General features: G+C 36.1%; 1 protein-coding gene across 1 annotated transcript in view; it reads left to right on the top strand.

Moving 5' to 3' along the window:
- The window catches only part of FZD3 (frizzled class receptor 3), a 98,747-nt gene extending 74,868 nt beyond the window's left edge, over window positions 1-23,879 (top strand). The window contains exons 5-7 of the mRNA XM_065907826.1: window positions 7,532-7,680; window positions 11,365-11,598; window positions 19,610-23,879. Coding sequence (XP_065763898.1) covers window positions 7,532-7,680; window positions 11,365-11,598; window positions 19,610-19,823 — 597 coding nt within the window. The 3' untranslated portion in view covers window positions 19,824-23,879. The remainder of the gene's footprint in view (window positions 1-7,531; window positions 7,681-11,364; window positions 11,599-19,609) is intronic.
- The last annotated feature ends 2,945 nt before the right edge of the window (window positions 23,880-26,824 follow it).

Genomic DNA, 26,824 nt, shown 5'->3' with positions numbered 1-26,824 from the left:
AAAGTGAAAAATGACAGGATTAGAAGAAAAACTGAGGAGTTCATAGTTTAGCATATCTCTGTTAAAACAGATAGGTAGGGACTTACCTGGCAGTCCAGTGGTTAGGAATCGCCTTGCAGTGCAAGGGACATGGGTTTAATCCTTGGTTAGGGAACTAAGATTCCACGTGCCAGAGGGCAACCAAGCCCACACACCACAGCTAAGACTCGATGTAGCCAAGTAAATACATATCCTTAAAAAATAGGAAAACAGAAAATTAGTCACGAAAAAACATAAACCTTGTTTTATTGCACTTCCCTTTATTGTGCTCTGCAGACACTACAGTTTAGCCACTCAGTTGTGTCCGACTCTGTGACCCCATGGACTGCAGCATGCCAGGCCTCCCTGTCCATCACCAACTCCCAGAGTTTACTCAAGCTCATGTCCATTGAGTCGGTGATGCCATCCAACCATCTCATCCTCTGTCGTCCCCATCTCCTCCTGCCCCCAATCCCTCCCAGCATCAGGGTCTTTTCCAATGAATCAGTTCTTTGCATCAGGTAGCCGAAGTATTAGAGTTTCAGCTTCGGCATCAATCCTTCCAATGAATATTCAGGACTGATTTCCTTTAGCATGGATTGGTTGGATCTCCTTGTTGTCCAAGGGACTCTCAAGAGTCTTCTCCAACACCACAGTTCAAAGCATCAATTCTTCAACGCTTAGCTTTCTTTATAGTCCAACTCTCACATCCATGCCTGACTACTGGAAAAACCATAGCCTTAAAACACTCCGACATAAATCACAGCAGGATCCTCTATGACCCACCTCCCAGAATATTGGAAATAAAAGCAAAAATAAACAAATGGGACCTAATGAAACTTAAAAGCTTTTGCACAACAAAGGAAACTATAAGTAAGGTGAAAAAACAGCCCTCAGATTGGGAGAAAATAATAGCAAACGAAGCAGCAGACAAAGGATTAATCTCAAAAATATGCAAGCAACTCCTGAAGCTCAATTCCAGAAAAATAAATGACCCAATCAAAAAATGGGCCAAAGAACTAAACTTCTCCAAAGAAGACATACAGATGGCTAACAAACACATGAAAAGATGCTCAACATCACTCATCATCAGAGAAATGCAAATCAAAACCACAATGTGGTACCATTACACGCCAGTCAGGATGGCTGCTATCCAAAAGTCTACAAGCAATAAATGCTGGAGAGGGTGTGGAGAAAAGGGAACCCTCTTACACTGTTGGTGGGAATGCAAACTAGTACAGCCACTATGGAGAACAGTGTGGAGATTCCTTAAAAAACTGGACATAGAACTGCCATATGACCCAGCAATCCCACTGCTGGGCATACACACTGAGGAAACCAGATCTGAAAGAGACACGTGCACCCCAATGTTCATCGCAGCACTGTTTATATAACCAGGACATGGAAGCAGCCTAGATGCCCATCCGCAGATGAATGGATAAGGAAGCTGTGGTACATATACACCATGGAATATTACTCAGCCATTAAAAAGAATTCATTTGAATCAATTCTAATGAGATGGATGAAACTGGAGCCCATTATACAGAGTGAAGTAAGCCAGAAAGATAAAGACCATTACAGCATACTAACACATATATATGGAATTTAGAAAGATGGTAATGATAACCCTAAATGCAAAACAGAAAAAGAGACACAGATGTACAGAACAGACTTCTGGACTCTGTGGGAGAAGGCGAGGGTGGGATGTTACGAGAGAACAGCATGTATGTTATTTATAGTGAAACAGATCACCAGCCCAGGTGGGATGCATGAGACAAGTGCTCGGGGCTGGTGCACTAGGAAGACCCAGAGGAATCGGGTGGAGAGGGAGGTTGTAGGGGGGATCGGGATGGGGAATGCATGTAACTCCATGGCTGATTCATGTCAATGTATGACAAAACCCACTGAAATGTTGTGAAGTAATTAGCCTCCAACTAATAAAAATAAAAAAAATGAAAAGAAAAAAAAACATAGCCTTGACTAGACGGACCTTTGTTGGCAGAGTAATGTCTCTGCTTTTTAATATGCTGAAGGTTGGTCATAACTTTCCTTCCAAGGAGTTAAGCGTCTTTTAATTTCATGGCCGCAGTCACCATCTGCAGTGATTTTGGAGCCCCCCAAACTAAAGTCTGTCACTGTTTCCACTGTTTCCCCATCTATTTGTAATGAAGTGATAGGACCAGATGCCGTGATCTTAATTTTCTGAATGTTGAGTTTTGAGCTAACTTTTTCACTCTCCTGTTTTGCTTTCATCAAGAGGCTCTTTGGTTCTTTATGTTCTGCCATAAAGTTGGTGTCAGCTGCATATCTGAGGTGACTGGTATTTCTCCTGACAAACTTGATTCCAGCTTGTGCTTCATCCAGTCCAGCGTTTCTCATGATGTACTCTGCATGTAAGTTAAATAAGCAGGGTGACAATATACAGCCTTGGCGTACTCCTTTTCATATTTGGAACCAGTCTGTTGTTCCATGTCCAGTTCTAACTGTTGCTTCTTGACCTGCATACAGATTTCTCAAGAGGCAGGTCAGGTGATCTGGTATTCCCATCTCTTTAAGAATTTTCCAGAGTTTGTTACGATCCACACAAAGGCTTTGGCATAGTCAATAAAGCAGAAATGGATGTTTTCTGGAACTCTCTTGCTTTTTTGATGATCCAACGGATGTTGACAATTTGACCTCTGGCTCCTCTACCTTTTGTAAATCCAGCTTGAGGATCTGGGAGTTCTCAGTTCAAGTACTGTTGAAGTCTGGCTTGGAGAATTTTGAGCATTACTTTACTAGCGTGGGAGATGGTGCAATTGTGCGGTAGTTTGAGCATTCTTTGACATTGCCTTTCTTTGGGATTGGAATGAAAACTGACCTTTTCCAGCCCTTTGGCCACTGCTGAGTTTTCCAAATTTGCTGGCATATTGAGTACAGCACTTTCACAGCATCATCTTTTAGGATCTGAAATAGCTTAACTGGAATTCCATCACCTCCACTAGCTTTGTTCGTAGTGATGCTTCCTAAGGCTCATTTGACTTCGCATTTCAGGATGTCTGGCTCTAGGTGAGTGATCATACCATTGTGGTTATCTGGGTTGTGAAGATCTTTTTTGTATAGTTTTTCTGTGTATTCTTGCCACCTCTTCTTAATATCTTCTGCTTCTGTTAGGTCCATACCATTTCTGTCCTTTATTGACCTCATCTTTTCATGAAGTGTTCCCTTATTATCTCTAATTTTCTTGAAGAGATCTCTAGTGTTTTCTATTCCATTGTTTCCCTCTACTTCTTTGCAGTGATCACTGAGGAAGGCTTTCTTATCTCTCCTTGCTATTCTTTGAAACTCTGCATTCAAATGTGTATATCTTTCCTTTTCTCCTTTGCTTTTCACTTCTCTTCTTTTCACAGCTATTTGTAAGACCTCTTCAGACAACCATTTTGCTTTTTTGCATTTCTTTTTTTGGGGATGGTCTCAATCCCTGTCTCCTGTACAGTGTCACGAACCTCCATCCATAGTTCATCAGGCACTCTGTCAGATCTAATCCCTTGAATCTATTTCTCACTTCCACTGTATAGTCATAAGGGATTTGATTTAGGTCATACCTGAATGGTCTAGTGGTTTTCCCTACTTTCTTCAATTTAAGTCTGAATTTTGCAATAAGGAGTTCATGATCTGAGCCATAGTCAGCTCCCGGTCTTGTTTTTGCTGACTGTATGGAGCTTCTCCATCTTTGGTTACAAAGAATATAATCAGTCTGATTTCATTATTGATCATCTGGTGATGTCCATGTGTAGAGTCTTCTCTTGTATAGTTGGACGAGGGTGTTTGCTATGACCAGTGCATTCTCTTGCAAAACTCTGTTAGCCTTTGCCCTACTTCATTCTGCACTCCAAGGCCAAATTTGCCTGTTACTCCAGGTGTTTCTTGACTTCCTACTTTTGCATTCCAGTCCCCTGTAATGAAAAGGATATCTTTTTTGGGTGTTAGTTCTAGAAGGTCTTGTAGGTCTTCCTAGAACCGTTCAACTTCAGGTTCTTCAGCATTACTGGTCAGGTCATAGACTTGAATTACTGTGATACTGAATGGTTTGCCTTGGAAACGAATAGATCATTCTGTCGTTTTTGACATTGCATCCAGGTACTGCATTTTGGACTCTTATTTTGCAGACAGCACAGTTTTTACAAATTGAAGGTTCATGGCAACCCTGTGTTGAGCAAATCTGTTGGTGCCTTTTTTTCCAACAGCATTTGCTCACTTCATATCCCTGTGTCACATTTTGGTAACACTTGCATAAGAGGCATATCTCTGAGATATTGCAGGTTTTGTTCCAAACCACTACAATAAAGCAAATATCACAATAAAGCAAGTCACACAATTTTGGGTGGTGGGTTTACATATAAAAGGCTCTCCATGGGCCTTCTTATTCACTTAGGCACAATGATATTGAAAGCAGTGACCTTGATATTAAAATCAGATAAACTTACAGTGGCTGCTGAGGGTTGAAGTGAAAGGAGTTGCTTTCCTCTCACTTTAAATCAAAAGCTAGAAATGATTAAGTTTAGTGAGAAAGGCATGTTGAAAGTTGAAACGGGCCAAAAGTTAGGCCTTTTGAGCCCAATAGCCAAGTTGTGAATCCAAAGGGAAGGTTTTTAAAGTAAATTGAAAATGATACTCTGGTGAATTCATGAATGGTAAGAAAACAAAACAGCCTTATTGCTGATACGGAGAAGGTTTTGGGATCTGCATAGATCAGCCAGCCATGGCGTTCCCTTAAGCCCAAGCCTAATCTAAGACAAGGCCCTAGCTCTAATTCTGTGAGGGCTGAGAGAGATGAGGAAGCCGCAGAAGAAAGGTTTGAAGCTAGCAAGGGTCAATTTCGTGAAGTTTAAGGAAAGAAGTCATCTCTGTAGCGTCAGAGTTCATGGCAGAACAGCAAGTGCTGATGTAGAAGCCGTAGCAATTTATCCAGAAGATCGTTCACGAAGGTGGCTGTGCTAAGCAGCAGATTTTCAGTGTGGACAGAACAGGCTTCTATTGGGAGAAGAAGCCACCAGGACTTTCGTAGCTAGGGAGGAGAGGTCAATGCCTGGCTTGAGAGCTTCACAGGGCAGGATGACTCTCTTGTTAGGGGCTAATGTAGCTGGTCTGGTGGCTCAATGGTAAAGAATCTACCTGCCAATGCAGAAGACGTGGGTTTGATCCCTGAGTTAGGAAAATCCCCTAGAGAAGGAAATGGCAACCCACTCCAGTATTCTTTTTTTTTTTTTTTTTTCACTCCAGTATTCTTGCCTGGGAAATTCCATGGACAGACGAGCCTGGTGGGCTATAGTCCATGGGGTTTCAAACGAGTAAGATATGACTTGGCAGCTGAACAACAACAAAATGCTCATTTGCCATTCTGAATTATGCTAAATCTTCTCTTTCTGTGCTCTGTAAATGGAACAACAAAGCATGGGTGACAGCACATCTGGTTACAACATGGTTTACTAAATATTGGAAGCCCACTATTGAGATCTACTGCTCAGAGAAAAGATTCCTTTGAAAATATTACTGCTTATTGACAATGCATTTGGTCACCCAAGCACTTTGATGGAGATGTACAAGATTAATGTTGTTTAATGCCTACCTTCTCAACATCCATTCTTCAGTCCATAGATAAAGGAGTAATTTCAACTTTTAAGGCTTTATTATTTGAGAAATATATTTTGGAAAAAAAAAGAAATATATTTTGGGAGTGGTACACCTCACAGCTTACAGGATCTTAATTTCCTGACCAGGGATTAAACCTGGGTCACCTCAGTGAAAGTGCCAAATTCTATCCACTGGACTGCCAGAGAAGTCCCATAAGAAATACGTTTTTAGGCTATAACTACCGTAGTGATTCCTCTGATGGATTTGGGTAGTTAAATGAAAACCTGGAAAGGATAGACCATTCTAAATGCCATTGAGAATATTCATGATTCAAGGGAAGAGGTCAAAATATAAATATTAGCAGGAATTTGAAAGAAGTTGGTTCTAACCCTCATGGTGCCTTGCGGGGCTTTAAGACTTTGGTGGAGGAAATAACACCCAATGTGAAAAATAGCAAGAGAACTAGAATTAGAAGTGGAAACTGAAGATGTGACTAAATTGCTTCAATCCCATGGTAAAACTGTAATGGATGAGGAGTTGCTTGTCATGGGTGAGCATTAAGAAAATGATTTCTTGACATGGAATCTACTCCTGGTGAAGATACTATGAGGATTGATGAGATGACAACAGAGGATTTAGAATATTACATAAGCTTAGTTGATAAAACAGAAGTAGGGTTTGAGAGGATTGACTTCAGTTTTGAAAGACGTTCTATTTTGGGTAAAATGTTACCAAACAGTAATTCATGCTACAGAGAAATTTCTCATGAAAGGAAGAGTCAATGGATGCAGCATACTTCATTATTACCTTGTTTTAAGAAATTGCCACAGTCATCCTATCCTACAGAAACCACCCTGATCAGTCAGCAGCCTTCAATATCCGAGGCAAGACCCTCCACAACAAAAAGAGTATGACTCACTTGAAGACTCAAGTGATGGCTAACATTTTTTAGCAATAAAATATTTTTAAATTTAGATATGAGCATTGTTTTTTAGACTCTTATGAGTAGATACTGCATTCTACATTATAATCTAAACATGAGTTTTATATGTCCTGGGAAACAAAATCATCCCCATGACTCACGTTATTGTGGTATTTGTTTATCGTGGTGGTGTGAAACCAGACTTACAATGTCTTTGAAAATGCCTATGTAGAAGATTGGAACAACACAACTAATAAAGTTGGTCTAATACATATGGAAAGTTTTGTACCTAACAAATAGAGAATAAGCATTATTTCTGAGCACACAAGTACTTTAAAAAAATGGACTATGTCCTAAATCACAAAAGAAGTTTCCAAAATATAACGTAACCAGAATCAAGTAAACTACATTCTGTGACTATAAAAATTTAACTTGTAATCAATAATAAAAAGAAATCTTTAAAAAATTCACCTGAATAGAAACTAAAAAATGTATTATAAATAACTCATAGGTTAAAGAGAAAGCTTGAAAACAGCCAGCAAAGCAGACATGAAAGGAGGAGCATATTAAATAAAGGAACAGAAGCTAATAAAATGGGGGAAATGATTAACACTTTCCTAATTGTATATTGTGATAACCAATGATAGGATGAGCAGAGTTGGCCAAGAAGAATATAGGTATTATTTGAGCCTCTATTCCTATTCATGGTTTATTTTCTATATTAGTAATCTTTTTCTTTAGACAATATCTAATATGGGCTAGTAAGAAAATTATACAACTCAGGCTATATTATATATAGTCATTGTCAAATTTTCAGCAGTATATCTTTTCCATATAATGAGAAACTCATAGGACTGTGTAAGTGCAAACATCAGACTTGTATAATTATTTTGCTATTTATTTTAAAAGATTTTACAGTGGTCTTTAATAGAAATTTCTATTTATATATTTAAGATACTCTTCTTTCCCTTCTTGTAGGTTACTCAAATGAGTCGTCCAGATCTGATTCTCTTTCTGATGAAATACCTGATGGCTCTCATAGTTGGTATTCCTTCCATTTTTTGGGTTGGAAGCAAAAAGACTTGCTTTGAATGGGCCAGTTTTTTCCACGGTCGTAGGAAAAAAGAGTAAGTTGAAGTAAATTATCATGGTGTTCACAGGCTTCACATTTACATAATTTTGTGTGTGTGTGTTTCCTGTGTTGAAACAATTTGGATTTGGAGGAAATATTCCAACAAGATTATAACCTCAGTTGCCACCAGGTATGATTAAATCTTAAACCTAAAATCTTAACTCAGAAAAGATAGCCAAGTAGAACCAGGCTTAAGGCCTGTTCCGTACTAATTCAGAATATTTGAGGGAAAGCCAATCTTTTCTTAAAAAAACTCCAAATTATAATCTTCTTAAAATTAAAAACGAATGAATGCTTATGTATATATATTCTTATTTGATCTTTTTGACATTTCTGTGATGACTACTGTTATCATCTCTGTGTTAAAGATATGAAAACTGATGCACAGAGAGGTTCAGTGCCTTGGCTAAAGTTACACAGTATTAGACTTCCATTTCCAATTGTCCATTGTTCTTCCAAGTTACACCATAAGTTATTTAAAGGGATAGCATGTTATTTTATTCTAAGTCATACACTTAAAGCCAAAATAGTAAAATGATATTAGCAGATAAAATGAAATATGTTAAAGATGTTATTTTAATTCATAGTTGGCCAAATTGCATATTAGAGAGTCGTGATAATATAAGATTTGGGCATATTTGAGGAATCTTTCACTTTTTGACCCCTTAATTAATAGAACAAAATAAGACCCTGCAGTATTCACAAAGGAACAGATATGACTTCAAACTTTTTGCTAAGTGTAAAGCTAATATTTATACTGTATTTGAATTGTCACAAATTCTGTTAGTGGAATCCATATTCTTATGATTTTATTTAACTTAAGTTACATGGAAAATAAATTTTGGGAAAATTAAATCTATAAAAGTCTTAAGATTATATGTAAAATGTTATTGTGTTTTGTATGGGTTAATGTACTTTTAAAATACATCTTAAATTACCACATTATCAGAATCTTGTGTTTTCTCAATTATCAGTAATTAGCAGCTTCTGTTACACAGATTAGATTGAAATCTATAAAAATCACAATTTTAGAATATACATTCCTTATTACCACATCTGAGACCACTGCTAGTGATATCAGACAATGCATTTCTCCTTTAAATGCAATTTCATTGGGCAGAGAAGGAAAGAAGGGGAAAGGTTAATTCAACAATGACAAAAATGTGTTTTCTGGAAATTCATCCTTTGAGAAAGACATTAATGAGTGGTTACCGTGTGCCTTCAACTCTTCGGTAATGCCACAGGTTTAATAGCAAACAAAACAGACCAAGTCCTTGATTTCTGTGGAACAGCCTTACTTGGGAGATTTATCTGTGTATTCTTTGAAATTTTTAAATGTATTTTAATCACAGTAAAACATAATTCTAAGGAGAAGGTTTGAATTAGCATTCCTGGTCACCTCTGGGTCACACACAGGTCATTCTGTCACACAGCAATTTTGTTGTGTTAGAAACTCCAGATGGGGCTAAACTAAACCAACGCTGCCCTTTTGGGAACTCATTCCAGTTATTTGGGGGATCCTGGCTGGGCCAGAATCCTTTTGAAACTAGTTAGACCTCCCCAAACCCTTCCATTTGGTTTTCTGGAACCATGGACCACCTACTTCCCTGACTCAGCAAAGTCATTGTGACCCTCCCAGCTGGGACTGTGCTCTGGGCTAGAGTCTCGCTCCTCCAGAGTGTGAGCAGCCTACAGTCATTTCTAGCATTTGTCTGGTAGCCTTTGAGATATGACTAGAGAGTAACCATAATAATGGTTTCCAATCAGTTGAGCCCACTTAATACTCCAAGCACTGTTCTAAGCATTAAATCATTTAGTCCTCTAGACAACCTTGTAAGGAAGATTGTCATTTTACAGATCAGAACACAGAACCATGGTTCAATAGCTGGTGAGTGGCAGAACTGAGATTCAAACCCGAGCAGTCTGATTCTAGCCTCCAGTCTTTGCTGTTCACCCTCTGTTACACCATGTTGTCGAAAGACTGGCTTCTAAAACTATGCCAAATCAAATTAGTGTTCTTTCTCTCAGGGAAGCCACATTTAAGATTGCTTATGCTAATAATTCTGACACTGGTTGAAATATTTTTAGAAATCTTGTTTTGGAGTTATCTGGGTCACATCACTTCATTTTTCTGGACCCCCGTTTTCTTATTTGTAAAATGAGGAGACAGACCTTCAACATTTGAAAGTAGATTGAAGTTTTGGAATGACCAGAAGTCAGTATGAACCAATTTTTAAAAATAAGTTTAGAAAATAAGTTCAGCAATCCAGAGCAAATTTGGATGTATGTACATGTGCACAGGGGCATTGATGACAGAAGAATAAATGTTGTAATAACTATGTTTGAGTTGTTCTTTCTTCTATCTAGTTTTTGATACTTTCAGGATATATGTAAACATTATGTTTTATCATTACTTTATGATTCACTTTGAAACATTTAAGCTTAAGTTTGATCCCCAGCTGTTGTTTTGCTATATGACCTTTAAAAAGTTCTTTAATCCCTTGTGACCTCAGTTTCTTCATCTATAAAATGGGAACCACAATCCTTACTTTTGATGGACATCTACCCCATAGAAGTGTCTGTTTAGGAGTTAATCTCCATAATAAAAACATTATTGAGAAAGATTATTAGAGAATATATGTAAAACACCTGGCACTATGCAGGTACTCAGCAAATACTAGTCTTCTTTGAGTCCTTCTACCCCAGCACTAAAAATAACAATAGCAATAACAGCAGTGATTCTTTTCTAATTTGAAAACTTGGAATATGTGCACTTTGTCAATTTATGATCTAGTCTTCACATGTCAGAACATTTTTTTAGTAATATTGTCTAATTTTAACTTTATGATTTTTTTTTAATTTTAACCTTATGATTCTTATAGTCACTTATTTACCCAAACTGATACACTGACCTTTGCACCTATTTAATTGGCTCTTTAATTACCATTTTGCTCATCAATATAAACACCTATCTGCTTTTAGCTTTTTCATAGCAGTTGAAAACTTTAGCTCTGGACATAATTCATCCCCTTCTTTTTTTCCTAAGTCTTTATTATGTCTGGGACTTCATTGTATGTTTGGTTAAATTAATTTTTCATACATTTTATTCTAGTTACGGTCATTCGTGTTTATTCAAACACTAGACAACAGCTTCTGTCATAAAATCAACTTGTAACCTAAAAACAACTACTCTTACAAAATAAAAAAATGAGTCTATGCCATGATGAGGCCTCCACTACTTCTGTAAACCATGCAAGAAAATAATATTTTTACTTGATAGTAGTACCTTTGCAATATTTCAGTGTCCTCGAGAATGATAAATTTCTTTAGCCGAAAGGGACTTTTAAAAAATGATGAAATTGTATGCCTTCATTTTATAGATGAGGAAAATTAAGAAAAGGGGATAGTGACTTGCCTAAGATCACATATTTATTGATAGAGTTGGAACTAAAATCCTTATTTCCTTATTCTAATATGAACCTCTTACCATCATACCAGTTTAGGGGACAGATTGACACAGATTTTTGTTTTAGTCTCTCTTCTGTCAACAGTGTTACCTTACATCTCTCCTAAAGACATTGGTTGGAGAGCTTTTTTTCTGAAGAATAACATCAGTCTGTCAAAGTATTGTTTTTGGTCTGTAGGGTTGTTATCTTACACTTAGTATTTTGTTATCTAGGATAGTGAATGAGAGCCGACAGGTACTCCAGGAACCTGATTTTGCTCAGTCCCTCCTGAGGGATCCAAATACTCCTATCATAAGGAAGTCAAGAGGAACTTCCACTCAAGGGACATCCACACACGCTTCTTCAACGCAGCTGGCCATGGTGGATGACCAGAGGAGCAAAGCAGGAAGTGTCCACAGCAAAATGAGCAGCTACCACGGCAGCCTCCACAGGTCCCGTGATGGCAGGTGAGTTTTATCGGCAGCTTAGTTTACTTCACGCGCTGACTTAGAGTCACACGACGTCCGAAGGAAGAGCAGCCAATTCTGAAACAGAAGTTGATCATTATTGACCTTTCTGAACTCTGCTAGGGTGCAGTTGTCCCAGATTATGGTCAGACTTAATGCCAGTCATTTAATGCCACTCCTCCTTAATGCCAGAGGAGTTTAGACGTGATGCAGTGAGCAATGTGGAGTCATTGCACATCAGGGAGAAGGCAGAGTAAAAGTGGTTATTTTAGTGAGATTAACTTAGCAAACAATTATGGAATACCTACTGTGTCAGACATTGTGTGAGTCTCTAGGAATACAAAACTGATTTAGGCATGATCTTTTTTCTTAATAAGCTCAAGAAAAATAGAGTAGTCATTTGTGTTGTAGTTGAAAGCATGGGGTCTAGAATAATAAGCCTCAGTTTCCTCATCTGTAAAATGGAAATAGTAATAATATCTGTCCCTTTAGCAATGTTGTAAAAAATAAATGACATAATATACCTAATTGCTCAGAACAGTGCCTGTCTCAGTACGTGCCTGTTACCAACTTTTATTATCAATATGATAAGGTAATAATTAAAGTAAAATGCAAATATAATGGTATAGTCCAGAGGTTGTCAAATTTTTCTATGAAGAGAAAAATAACTAATATAATAAATATTGTATTATAAATGAAATAACATAATAAATAACTTTAGACTTTGTAGGTTACATGGTCTTTGTTGGCACCATTCATTTCTGCTGTTAATACCATGAAAGCAGCCATAGACAGTATGCAGTCAAAATAGGAGTGGCTGTGTTCCAGTAAAACTGTTCACAAAAATAGGAAGGGGCCCGATTTGACCAGCAGGCCACAGTTGGCCAGCCTCTGTTTGGTAGCATGGACAAGGGGGTGATTAAATCTGGTGGGGAGGAGGTGGGAGAAAGCTTCACAGAGAAATGTCTGAGAGTGGGCAGGATGTGCTTTCTAGTTATATTTGATGGTAGAGACACTAGAATTAGAAACCTCTTAGGAGCTCTGCAGTAATTCAGTTAAGAGACGATGGAGGTTTATGAAAGAACAGTGACGTGCCAAGACAGTAAGAACTGATCTGAAAGATATTTAACAAGAAGAAATGAAATGATCAGAGTTGGTGATGGATTAAAAGCAGTTGGAGAGAAAATGTGCCAAAAGAAATTTTTTTTAAGATTTCTAAGCTTGGGAAACTGAAAGAATGAAAATTATGATGCCTGAAATTCTCTGTTCTGTGTCTCCGTGGCTGTCCTGTATCCTTCCAGTCTCATTTCAGCCTTTCTTTCAGTCTTCCCTGTCCTTGTCATGTAGGATATGATTCCTAGACATACTCTCTTTTTAGATCTTCCTGTTTGTCCTCTCAATTTGCGTTCTTTTGCCATCTAACTTGTGCAGCTACTTAGGTTTTGAAAAGGAGCAGCCTTTCTTTATCTTTGACGTTTTCTATCTTATATCCATTTTTTTTATTTTCCTTGCCAGATTTTTAAAATATTTTGAATATTTCCTTTGTACCAATTCCATCCTTCATTCCTTGTATTTCTGGTCTTTTTCACCTTCTTGCCCAACTTCTAACATAACCAATGACCTGTTTTTAAACCACCATCTAAGATCCTTTCTCTTTCCTGCCATTTCCTTTCATTTAGCACTCCTAAGTGAAAAGCATTCTTCTAGCTGCTAGGAACGCAGAGGTGGAGGACAAAAGAGAAGTAGGTATGATAAAATCACACACAGTGTGCTTTGGGATTCCAGAGGAGAAAGCCTTTTAAGTCACTGTGGAAAGTCTTGTTCACAAACGAGGTAGTACTTTAATTTGACTAGGATACGTAGGAGGCAGTTGGAAATCTCAGACAAGGAAACAGCATATGCAGAGGTAAGGAGGATGAAAAGGCAATTAGGTATCAGGGCCATTGTAAGAGATACTGAGGAGTTCGGAGTTTTTTCCCCTAGAGCAATGAGAAACTCTTAAAAGACTTTGAGCATTGGGGTGATAAAATCAGATTTGTGTTTTAGGAAGATGACTTTGACAACAGCATAGGAGAGGAGGTTGTAAGTAAGCCCAGTTGGGAAGTTTCTAGAGTAAAATTAGAGCTCTTAACTTAAGACATTCATAGAAAGAGAGGAAACCAGAGAATCTTTCAGAATACCTGCCTCCATGACCTGCTAGCTCCAGTTGGCGCTAGTGGTAAAGAACCCACCTGCCAATGCAGGAGACATAAGAGGCATGAGTTTGATCCCTGGTTTGAGAAGATTGCCTGGAGGAGGAAATGGTAACCCATTCTTGCCTGGAGAATCCCATGGACAGAGGAGCCTGCCATAGGGTCACAAAGAATTGGACATGACTGACTTGATAGCATAGCATGGCTCCGTGAACTGACATTCAGCAGTGTTTGATAGTTGACATTATTAGCCTCATCCTTTTTCATAGGAGTGAACAGTTACACTACAGCTCTTATGCATGTGGCTTCTGTGTATTAAGAGAGATATAGAAGAAAGCTAAAGTATGATTTCTGCTTTCCAGGAGAATAGAACCTTACAGGAAAGGTATGACATATACACAATAACCAATTAAAAATAGTTCAGGCTGGCATATAATTAAAACAGTGAGTGTTAGAGATGATCAGTGTTACAGAACTTCAAATGATCAGATGGGCCTCTCTGAAAATATCTCAGAGGAGATAAATAGGGTGAGCAAATGGTAATACAAGTAATGAGTTCATATTGAGCAGAGAATTTCTGAAGGGAGTTAAATATAGGAAAATTTTAGCTTCTGTAATCTAAATGAAATTAAACTTTTTAGGTAAGAAAGCTTATAATCTTTAATATAAGGTAGTGGTAATTAAAAAGCTGTGAGATGGAATTCCTTGAAGCTTAATAAAAAAGGACATACCAAGAACAAGATCATCAGTCATCATCAGTTCAGTCACTCAGTCGTGTCCGACTCTTTGCGACCCCATGGACTGCAGCATGCCAGGCTTCCCTGTCCATCACCAACTCCCGGAGCTTACTCAAACTCATGTCCATCGAGTCGGTGATGGCATCTAACCATCTCATCCTCTGTCGTCCCCTTCTAGGAGAAGAACATGATACAGTAATGAAAACAATACAATAAGAATAGCCTAGCATTTGATTCAGAGAAAATGCTTATAAACACATGAAGGTCTCAATGAAAGTTTAGTGTCATGGAAACTAGGGGATAGCATATGACCTCCTGTGATGGCCTTTCTTATCTCTCTGGTTAATTAAAATCACACTCATCCTTTAAGTTCTGCTTAATTCCCATACCATGGCAGCTAATTAATTGCTTTTTAAACATTCTTTGAGTGTGACCTATTTTCAGTACAGTTTTTTTCCCTCAGCTAAGTTTGCAGTTTCTGGAGAATGTGAACTTGCTGACAGGTATCTGTATATCCCTTGACAGTATCTAGCCCTGTGTTGTTCTTCAGTTGCTAAGTCATGTCCAACTCTTTGCGACCCCATGGACTGTAGCCTGCCAGGCTCCTCTGTCTATGGGATTTCCCAGGCAAGAATACTGGAGTGGGTTGTCATTTCCTTCTCCAGGGAATCTTCCCAACCCAGGGGTCGAACTCATGTCTCCTGCATTGGCAGGCAGATTTTTTATCACTGAGCCATGAGGGAGGAAACAAATAAATCTGTCAAATAACTTTAGAAATAATTTGGGCATGCCATCTCATGGATATTTCTTTCTGCATCAGTCAGTTTTTAAGTTTACATGTTAGCACTATATTTTGGCCGCTGTTTTCTCATCATCTCATGTTATCTTGGCTGTGAGATTACACATATGCACACTTATATGCTTCTCAGTACTCAACTCTAGTCCAGATTCCTTGATGGATAATTACTGATCTCAGTGCTGTGTAAAATAAAATAGACTTAGGTAAATATACCTACACATATATATCGACTTCAAAGAATAAGTAATTGGTAGTTAGATGAGAGGATATAGAAAAGGAAATGGATGAGTAGCTGGGTGGAATTTGAGAATGAGTGGTTAGTTTGGTAAGTGGGTGACATTTTACTGTGTAGTTGAGTCCTAATTATCCATGGGCAGGTGGTTCATATATTAGAATTTTGTGAATAACCATATATTTCACTTAAATAGATATAACTCAGTTTTTTCTATGAAAAAGCTATTCTTTGAGTCTTATTCAGTAAATTAAACTCAAAGATTTAGGTTTCAGTTTTAGAAAATGTAATTCATATTTTTAATTACTTTGATATCATCATATTTTGCTTTCTTCATTTGCCATATTTACTTGAATTAGATACTTATGAAGTCATCGAGAGGTGAAAGTTCTCCAAATTAGCTAGCAACTCATAGTTAGAAAAATTTTCAGTTTAGGACAATAATTATTATGTAAAATAATTATTAACTAGAATAACATGCTTATTCTATTTTCATTATTTTAATTTGCAACATTGTAATTATTTCATCAAAACTTACAAATCAAATTTAAAACCTTTATGTTCTGAATGTGAAGTCTTTTAATAAATAAAAATTAAATGCTCTTTTATCCATTAACTTGAGAAATTTAAAAATATTCTAAAGGTAGTTTTTCATTCTTAAATTTTCTTTTTTGCTTTACTCAAACGGGAGAAGAAAGACATGCTTTCTTTTATCATTTAAAAAGGACTTGATTTTTAAACTTTGTGATCTAATGAAAACATTGTTTGATAAGCACTGCTATATAAGACTAGATCACCTCAGTAGTATATGAATCAGTCTTTGAAATCTTTAAATTTTACAAATGATTCATAATGAGTCATGAAGTTTGTTATAATCATTAATTGAGGGAAATGATAAATTGATATTTTCTGACAGCCAGTAGGTCTTCAGCTGTTCATGACTAGTTCTTTTGATGACTTTAAAAAAGGAAAAACCTGCTACCTCCTTTTTATTTTTAGAAATACTACTAAAAATTTAATGTATTAATTATATTTGGTTGTTTTCTTTGATCATTGTTTTTCTGAATTAAATACTTTTTACAAAACTGTGTATAGTTATATGGGGGCTTTCCCGGTGGCTCAGTGGTTAATAATCCACCTGCAGTGCAGGAGCCACAGGAAATTCAGGTTCATCCCCTGGATCAAGAAGATCCACTGGAGGAGGGCATGACAGCACACTCCAGTACTCTTGCTTAGAGAGTCCCATGGACAGAGCAGCCTGAAGGCTACGGTCCATAGGGTCACACAAAGAGCTGGACCCTACTGAGCGACTTAGCGTGCACGCACATATAGTATATATGACTGTGAGCTTTCTTAGCTCTAATGGGGACTCAGTGAATCAGAATCGCAACAAAAGAAAATTTTAACAGGTCCCACTGCTGCCTTTCAAGATAAATAGAATGATGGAGAGGATGGCCTGTGATGAGCAATGGAGCCCAGTTGACACACTCCGAAGCTGCATCTTGGGGAAGGGATAAGGAGAGAATTTTTTTTTTTTTTAATATTATTTTATTAGTTGGAGGCCAATCACTTCACAACATTTCAGTGGGTTTTGTCATACATTGACATGAATCAGCCATATAGTTACACGTATTCCCCATCCCGATCCCCGCTCCCACCTCCCTCTCCACCCGACTCCTCAGGGTCCTCCCAGTGCACCAGGCCCGAGCACTTGACTCATGCATCCCACCTGGGCTGGTGGTCTGTTTCACCATAGATAATATACATGCTGTTCTTTCAAAGCATCCCACCCTCACGTTCTCCCCCAGAGTTCAAAAGTCTGTTCTGTACTTCTGTGTCTCTTTTTCTGTTTTGCATATAGGGTTATCGCTACCATCTATCTAAATTCCATATATATGTGTTAGTATACTGTAATGTTCTTTATCTTTCTGGCTCACCTCACTCTGTATAATGGGCTCCAGTTTCATCCATCTCATTAGAACTGATTCAAATGAATTCTTTTTAACGGCTGAGTAATATTCCATGGTGTATATGTACCACAGCTTCCTTATCCATTCATCTGCTGATGGGCATCTAGGCTGCTTCCATGTCCTGGCTATTATAAACAGTGCTGCAATGAACATTGGGGTGCACGTGTCTCTTTCAGATCTGGATTCCTCAGTGTGTATGCCCAGAAGTGGTATTGCTGGGTCATATAGCAGTTCTATTTCCAGTTTTTTAAGAAATCTCCACACTGTTTTCCATAGTGGCTGTACTAGTTTGCATTCCCACCAACAGTGTAAGAGGGTTCCCTTTTCTCCACACCCTCTCCAGCATTTATTGCTTGTAGACTTTTGGATAGCAGCCATCCTGACTGGCGTGTAATGGTACCTCATTGTGGTTTTGATTTGCATTTCTCTGATGATGAGTGATGTTGAGCATCTTTTCATGTGTTTGTTAGCCATCTGTATGTCTTCTTTGGAGAAATGTCTGTTTAGTTCTTTGGCCCATTTTTTGATTGGGTCATTTATTTTTCTGGAATTGAGCTTCAGGAGTTGCGTGTATATTTTTGAGATTAATCCTTTGTCTGTTTCCTCATTTGTTATTATTTTCTCCCAATCTGAGGGCTGTCTTTTCACCTTACTTATAGTTTCCTTTGTTGTGCAAAAGCTTTTAATTTTCATTAGGTCCCATTTGTTTATTTTTGCTTTTATTTCCAATATTCTGGGAGGTGGGTCATAGAAGATCTTGCTGTGATTTATGTCGGAGAGTGTTTTGCCTATGTTCTCCTCTAGGAGTTTTATAGTTTCTGGTCTTACATTTAGATCTTTAATCCATTTTGAGTTTATTTTTGTGTATGGTGTTAGGAAGTGTTCTAGTTTCATTCTTTTACAAGTGGTTGACCAGTTTTCCCAGCACCACTTGTTAAAGAGATTGTCTTTTTTCCATTGTATATCCTTGCCTCCTTTGTCGAAGATACGGTGTCCATAGGTTCGTGGATTTATCTCTGGGCTTTCTATTCTGTTCCATTGATCTATATTTCTGTCTTTGTGCCAGTACCATACTGTCTTGATGACTGTGGCTTTGTAGTAGAGTCTGAAGTCAGGCAGGTTGATTCCTCCAGTTCCATTCTTCTTTCTCAAGATTACTTTGGCTATTCGAGGTTTTTTGTATTTCCATACAAATTGTGAAATTATTTGTTCTAGTTCTGTGAAAAATACCGTTGGTAGCTTGATAGGGATTGCATTGAATCTATAGATTGCTTTGGGTAGAATAGCCATTTTGACAATATTGATTCTTCCAATCCATGAACACGGTATGTTTCTTAAGGAGAGAATTTGCTTCGTGGATTACAAAGCGTTAGGAGGTTGTTAGTTGTGTATTTAAGTTGGTACTATATTAAGTAGCTTTGATGAGCTAGCATCCTGACAGCCGCAAGCCCTAACGAAAAGTAAGACCATTTACAGGTAGTTAACTGAGCTATTAACTGGGCTCTCTGGAAGGAAGCTGTCCACACTTTAAGCATCATCTTTGCTTGCCAACTCCCTCACTTTTTTAAGGTTCTGCTGATTTCTCCTCTAATTTCATATGCTCCCTTTTCCACTCCCAGGGTTGTAGTGAAATTGGAGTTTGCTGTACCATGACTATCACCATTCTTCTAGATTGCCTGGGATGATGCCATATTTCTTCTGTTGTTGTTCTTCCTCTCCCGAGACCCACCTCACAACCCAAAACTTATTTGAACGAGAGAATTATCCTTACTTAGCATAGTTCTAGATTAGTCGGCTCTGCTTAGCTTCAGCTTCTGTCTTTTTGCAAGGCAGCTCTTAATTCTGAGCCTAATTAGTAGATTTTTTTCTCCCTTTTTTTTGGCCATTTGAATTGAATTATTCAAATAATGTAATCAAATAAATGTAATCAATGTAAATCATGAATGTAAATCATGTATGTAAATCATGTAAATCATGAATGTAAATCAATGTAAATCATGAAATTATTTTGTAAATCAGTTTTATTTTCATGAAAAATTTTAGTGTCATTTTCTAGTGTGTTCTGTCACCTCCCACATTAGGTACACTCCCTGCAGTTACAGAGGAATGGAGGAGAGACTACCTCATGGCAGCATGTCGCGACTTACAGATCACTCCAGGCACAGTAGTTCCCATCGGCTCAATGAACAGTCACGACACAGCAGCATCAGAGATCTCAGTAATAATCCTATGACTCACATCACACATGGTACCAGCATGAATCGGGTTATTGAAGAAGATGGAACCAGTGCTTAAATTGTCCTGTCTAAGGTGGAAAATTTGTGCTGTTTTAAAAGCAGATTTTATTCTTTGCCTTTGCATGACTGATTGCTATAACTCACTGTTAAGATGCTTTCAGTCAGGTGCAGATTGTGTCCATTGAAAAGTAAATTTTTGCTTTTTATATTGCTTCAAACTTGGAACCTCAAGGCATCCAAAATGCTAAGAATGATATCATCACATAAATAATTCTTATTTCTAGGTTATGAAGAAATAATTATTTGTCTGGTAAGCATTTTTATAAACCCACTTGTTTTATATTTGGAAAAATCCTAAATGTATGGTGACTGCTTTATAGTGAACTTTCATATAATATCAACTAGTTGTGAGGTAGCATTCTGGTAGTTCTGTTAATAAAACAAAATTTCAGAATTAAAGAAATTTTCTATGCAAGGTTTATTTCTCAGATGAATAGTAGGACTTTGTAATTTTCTTTCCACTAAGTGAAAAAGAACTGTGTTTTTAAACTGTAGGAGAATTTGATAAATCAGCAAGGGTATTTTAGCTAATAGAATATAAAATCAACTGAAGAATCTGATTAGTCTACTGAAGATGCTTTTGAAATTCTGTCAAAATAGTCTTTATCCAGAGAAATACAGGAGTAGGATTAGCAACAGAGTAAAAGCAGAGATGGGCATTTTTTTCTCAGTAATTGTGCTGTTTTTATTACTTTTGTAAATATTACTTTTACTGGCTGTGTTTTTATATTGATAACTTATCCATATGCATGACAGAAAATTTTTACTTTTAGCCATTTTTTCCCATGTAGTAGTATTGATTTGTAGAGAACTTCATGTTCAGATATGTTCTATGGAAGCATGTAATAAGATAAGCATCACACACTGTAAGCCTTTTTGTAGTAACCATAGTTAAAAAACAGCAAAGTCTTTCCTCTGTATCTGTTACTGTGTTTTTTGCAGTGAGATGTAATCTTGCCAAAGCCGCCAGATGTTGGTATCCAGACCCCTCCTATCAGTGGACTTATTGTTCGCACTCGCATTGCCCAGTAGCCAATAAGCTACAGCTTTTGCCCCACACCCCTATCTTCAGATTCTGGGTCATTGTTGTTTACAGCTGAAATATATATATAACCCGAGTCCACAGTGGTGATTAATTTGGGATATTTGAAATTCATTTTAGCATGAATCAGTCCTGCTGTGAAGTATCTTTTAACTTTAAAAATATCAATTCAAAAATCTTTGACATTTGTCTTGTAATATTTAAATAACTTCTAATAAAAATTGTAAACTTTATTAGGCATGATAATGATCGTAAGGGAAAGAAAAATTCTGGAAAATGCTGGATGTATTATGTAGACAAGCATATTTAAACAAGCCATCCTCAACCCTGACTAGAGATAAGAATCATTCGGGCAATGCCTGACTTCTTCCTTTCATTGAGATGAGGACTGGTAGTTTTATAGAAAGCTTCCCCAGTGATTCTAATCTGCTTACAGGCCTGACTGCAGGCTGTTTGAAAGTAACTTGCCCCTGCTGACAATGTGATGACATCATGTTATATCATGTGAAAACCTAGCTGGACTCAGTGTTAGGCTTTTATATCGTTTACCTGATTGATCTACAACTGGAATTCTGGACTCCACTCCTAAAAATCTGTGCTCAGTAAGTCAAAGATGATGGTAGAACTTTAAAAATCTGTCATCATAAAAATATTAATATCATAGGTGATTCTTATGCAGATATCCAACAATCAAACTTTAAAAGATATTCTAGATTCCAGAGGTCTGGCTTTGCCATGTGCTAGTTTTTGACCTTTTACAAGTTAATTTCTCTGAGCCTCAGTTCCCTTGTTTTTGAATGAAGATAGAAAATAAATACCTACCTCACAAAATTGTCAATAAGTATCAGACAAAAAATCATATGAAAACTGAAAGCTCTTTGAAAACTTTAGTGTTATGAACTAGAAGGGATTAAGATTATTGAGGACTTAAGATATTTGTTTGAGGGCTACCATAGTACAATCTTTGACATATGTTTGAATTCATGTGGACTTTTTCCTCTCCTTCTTTAAAACAAAATGTACCAAGAAATTTGGTGTTGGAAAAGCTTTCATCAGGCACAGAAGTCAGTTTTCTGATAATAATAATTTGTTTGCCTGTCATTTTTTTTCTTTCATAGTACATATTTCTTAATATTTATTATTAATTCTTCATAAGATAGTTGAACATTTGGCTCAAATGCTTTACTTTTTCCTCCATCCTCATTGTCTTTCTCCTTGAAACTGGAGTTAATACTCATGACAAGTAGAGTCTGAATTCCCTCACATGTGACAGTCGACCTTTACTCTGAAGATCAAATTGGTAACAACTCATTTATAAATAAATCTAATTCATAAGGCTTTTGTCTGAGGATTTCTCCTGAGAACAGCATGAAAGACCAAAACAAACATTCAGACACAAAAATAAGTTAGCAGAGAAGGTACCAGTTTGAGCTCAAAGATGCTGTCATTCATTGCCATCTGCATTATATCATCCATTGCCAGAATGTTAATTGGTTTCTTTGTGGGCCAAGTATAGACAGTTAAGTGAACATCAATGTGAAAATCTTAACCCTGTGCTTCCTGATTTTTAAATATTCATTTGTATCTTCTCTATTAAACTGTTGATATATTTGTAAATGCTTTATTGGCCTTTCAGTTACTTTCACTATCTTAGTTTTGCTTCACAGAATTTACTTAATATTGTTAATCCATCATTTTAAATAATAGTATTTAGTTTGGGTTGTGTTATTTATCAAACTAGTGCTCCGAATTAAGACTTTTTTCTTTAAAGAGACATTTGAAGAACTACAGCAAAACAACAATTTCAAGTCTCAACTAGCTTAAACTAACTTGAACAAGTCTGGACAGCTTTCTTACCATATGTTTAATTTGTGTTGTGATTGGCAGATGATAATGTTTAGTATTTTATTTGTTCAGTTGACAACTGAGAAAATAATAGTTCTCTCTAAAATGTTAACATATAACCAAAAAGTTTTCGAAAAGTACTCTGATTTCAGCAATATTGTATTGGATTTTTTCAGTGATTAAAGCAAACAATTCGAAACAATGTTAAGCTTGAAACAATAATTAGTTTCAAAGAACAGTTAATAACTCAACAACTAGAAGAGGGCATGGTAGGTTTTCAATTAAAATATTTAAATAAATGAATGTTATGCAACTCACTTTAGTCGTGATAGTCTCAGTTTAAAGAAATTTGAAGAATCTAAATTTAAGCTAAGTAAAATGAGTCTCTGCTTTACCGGAATAATATGTGGCAAGTAATAATCGTGAATTGCACCAAATAAAATTTATTTCTCCTAGAGTAACAGTACATATTACTATTTTAATTAAATATATATACAAACTTATATTAATACTTTATATTAATTTTAAAAGGTGAACAGCAGGTTTTAGAAGTAAGTAGGTTCTTCTTGGTTTTATGTGAAATTAGATCTTTGTATACTAGTTGGGTGAATGAATATTCAAGTAAACCTTTATTAATGATGATTTTCTTTTTCTAAAACTGTTTCTTGGAGCAGATTTAAGAAAATTCTAAGAATGTCTTCAAATGAGGGAAATTAACTACATTTTAACCTACCTCATTAGTTTCTTTGTGATAATAGCTGGAAATAACTGAAGTTGTAACTTTATTGGTGTAGACTATATCTTCATGAAATAAAGGAACTACTTAAAATTTTTTCATAAAATAGTGGATCATTGACTGGAGCTTAGAAAATGTTAACTTACCAAATTTTCACTATGATGATATTTATATTGCTTTTGACATGCCAAAGGTATATTTATATATTATCATACTTGGATGACTAACATAGTCTAGTGTAATGAAAATTGCCCTGGGCTTGGAATTCAAAAGACCCATAATAATGATGTAAACTGAACAGGTCATTTAATTTCTCTTTGTCTCAATTTCTTTGATGTAAAATGAGGATAAGGTAATCTGGGGCTCTGAGACCTGCTTTACAGGACATTGTGAGGATCAAATGAGCTAACAAGAATTATAGTGCTCTTTAAAAAAAACACTGGGAGACAGAAATGGCAACCCACTCCACTGTTCTTGCCTGAGAAATCCTATGGACAGAGGAGCCTGGTGGGCTACCGTCCACGGAAAAAAAAAATAAAAAAATAAAAATAAAAAAAACACTGATAGTATTTGGTTTTGTTAGAATCTGGGGGTTACAGAAAGCAAGCATAGTGGTGTTGAGCAGTAAAAACAGAATAGGCGATTAGGCCAGTATTCATTTGACACAGTCTTTAAATCAGCAATCCAATTGACCCTTTAAAAATGAGATTCTTTTTTGAGGATGACTGTGCCCTTAGATTGTATTGGCCCTTTATTATATGTTATACCAGAATATGCTCTGAAAATTTATATGGTTGAATTTATAGGTCACTTTCAACAGAAATTTGGGGATATCCATTATATGTCTCCTTTGATATGGAATGATATAACTACATTAGTTTGGCAAGAAAAATATAAAGAGAAGTGTAGGCCCTGTTACTTTTTTTCCTTTGAGGTCTTTCATATGCCTAATTACTTCCAATTAAGAACAGTTCTTTTTTATTAGTGACTACTGTAACTTATTGGTTTTCATCATGGCAAAACTTGAAATTAGTGATATTATTATATTTGTATATGTAATTTTTTAACCTGCATAAAGTAAGGATTTCTCCATTCTTTTCCACACGGATTACATAAACACAAAAGGGCATTTTTATAGAACCTAGATGTACAAAGGAACTCATGATTCTTTTAAACTTCTTTTATGCCTTTTTACAACTGAGTAAGGAAAGGTGTTTATGTTTAATTCAGCTATGTTTCTTAGTAACTGTATGATGTTATACATTATTCTTGTGTCATTTTTATGTTTTTTATGAAAAAATTATGTTGACATCTCTTCATATTTTAATTCACTTCAATTCTGTTTTGCTCCAATTATATGATTTTTGAGAAAGGAATGGGAAAACTAAGCAACCTTTACCTGCCATCTTATTGTAATTACTCTCCTGGATTTTTTCCTAATATAAATTCTATACTTCCTTAGTAGCCAAATTGATAGGATTATAATAATTTCTCTCAAGATCTGAAGTCTTCTGGGAAAGAGAATATTAAGGTTTATCCAGAACCAGCCATCTTTGTAGACATTTCTGTTTGGTTGATTTATAAAGATTTAATACAGTAAGTTAATAAGCATATTCCTTATTCTGTGATCACTAATTAGAAAATAACATTTTTGTTGCCATAAAGATAAAAGAAAGTAAATTTTCACTTACATTTTAGTCATATCCCATGCCAGTACAACATTATCTCCTATAAAAGAGAGTGATTCAATCTACTTAAATGTATTGAAGAATGGTTTCCTTCAGAATTTTTTTTTTTAATAATCACTTTTCTCAGGAAATCTCTTATGTCCTTTCTTGGACATTTTCACTGGTGTGATAGCATTGTTTTTATTTTTTTTTATCTTTTCATTGGTCACTGTCAGCAGTTTTCCCTGATCAAGAGAAGCAAGTATTTAGAGTAATTCAGATTTTGAAAATTCAGTGTTTTGTTATTTTTATAATTACTGTTCATTAATAACATGAATTTTTATAAGACAGTGATATTTTTCAAGCTTTTTATCATATTTCTTGCAGTAGGATGAGCTATATTTTTATTATAGCCCTGGGATTTTTGTTATATAAGTCAGCTTGTTTGTATTGCTAACTTGCAAGTATTACTTTAATTGTGTTGACATGCTATTGACATAAAAGAAAGAACTTTGGAGCTTAATAGTTTCTTTTTTCTAAATTGGCAGATTTTTTGAATGCTTAGTAAAAATGCATTATGTTAATTTTTAAATCTGACAGAACTTTGTGTCAGAGGGCTGATTTGTAGTATTGCCTCTGTTTTCAAATGAGCTGTGGAACCTTGTGGTTTTATCTCTTGGGACCTCAGTTTAACCATCTGTAAATGAAAGAAAAAGGAGATTAGACCAGGTCGTGTCTCAGATTCCACCTGTCTCTGGCTTGGTTATCCCTTGACTATTTTATAATCATTATCTTATTCTTGTTATTCCCCCCATGAACTCTATATACTAGATCAGTCTGCAATGTTAATGTAAGTTGCACTTAAATTGATAGGATTCAGCTATGTTGCTGATTTTGTTTTTCATTCTTGATTTTAGGTAATTTTAAAGGAGGAAAATTATAGATTGTAAAAGTAAAAAAAAGGTTACAAATAATCGACATGACCTTTTTTCCTCCTAAGGGAAAAATCTCCTAAGGAACCAATATAAGCACCTTAAAACTGATGTACAGAAAAAAATAACATCTAAAATTGTGTGGTCTTTGTTCACTTAAATATGAGCATAGCTACTTAGGCTAAACTTTTAAACAACATGTTTTAAGGTAAAATTAGTAAACAAATCATAATAACAGTTATATGGCCCATATAACTAATTAAAAAGCTATTAGGTTTTGCTGACATTAAAATAATTATAAAATACAAAAAGAATTGAGGACTGGATTTAAATTTGTCTGTTTAGTAATTACCTGAAAGCTGAATTCTTAGATTCTTTGCATAACAACAGTTGCCAGATTGCCACGAGCAAGTGAATGTCCTGCTTTAATATATCCTTAGAGATAAATGTGGTTTCTTTATTTTTTCAGCTCTGCAGAAGATGTTTCTGTAAAGCCTCCTTCTGTAGTAAAATGTAGAGATTCTATTACTTCCATCTCTTGACAGATTTCTCTTGTAGTTTTATTAATAATTACATTCTCTGAGAACCAGGCCATAGAGGTTCCTGTTAACGCTTAAAGATCATTGTCTTTGTTCTAATTGTCTTCATTAACTCCTGTCAATCTCTTGAACCCTTGGTCTGTAGATTTACAATTTAGGTACTGGGTTTGGTGTCTGGTGGGTAGAGAAGAATAATGGAAATTGATACAGGAAGATGCACTGGTTTCTGATGTAATTT

The sequence above is a fragment of the Muntiacus reevesi genome, chromosome 17, assembly GCF_963930625.1.
Source record: "Muntiacus reevesi chromosome 17, mMunRee1.1, whole genome shotgun sequence".
Classification (NCBI taxonomy): domain Eukaryota; kingdom Metazoa; phylum Chordata; class Mammalia; order Artiodactyla; family Cervidae; genus Muntiacus; species Muntiacus reevesi.
Note: the sequence above shows the minus strand (reverse complement) of the source record. Positions and strands in the feature narration are given on the sequence as shown.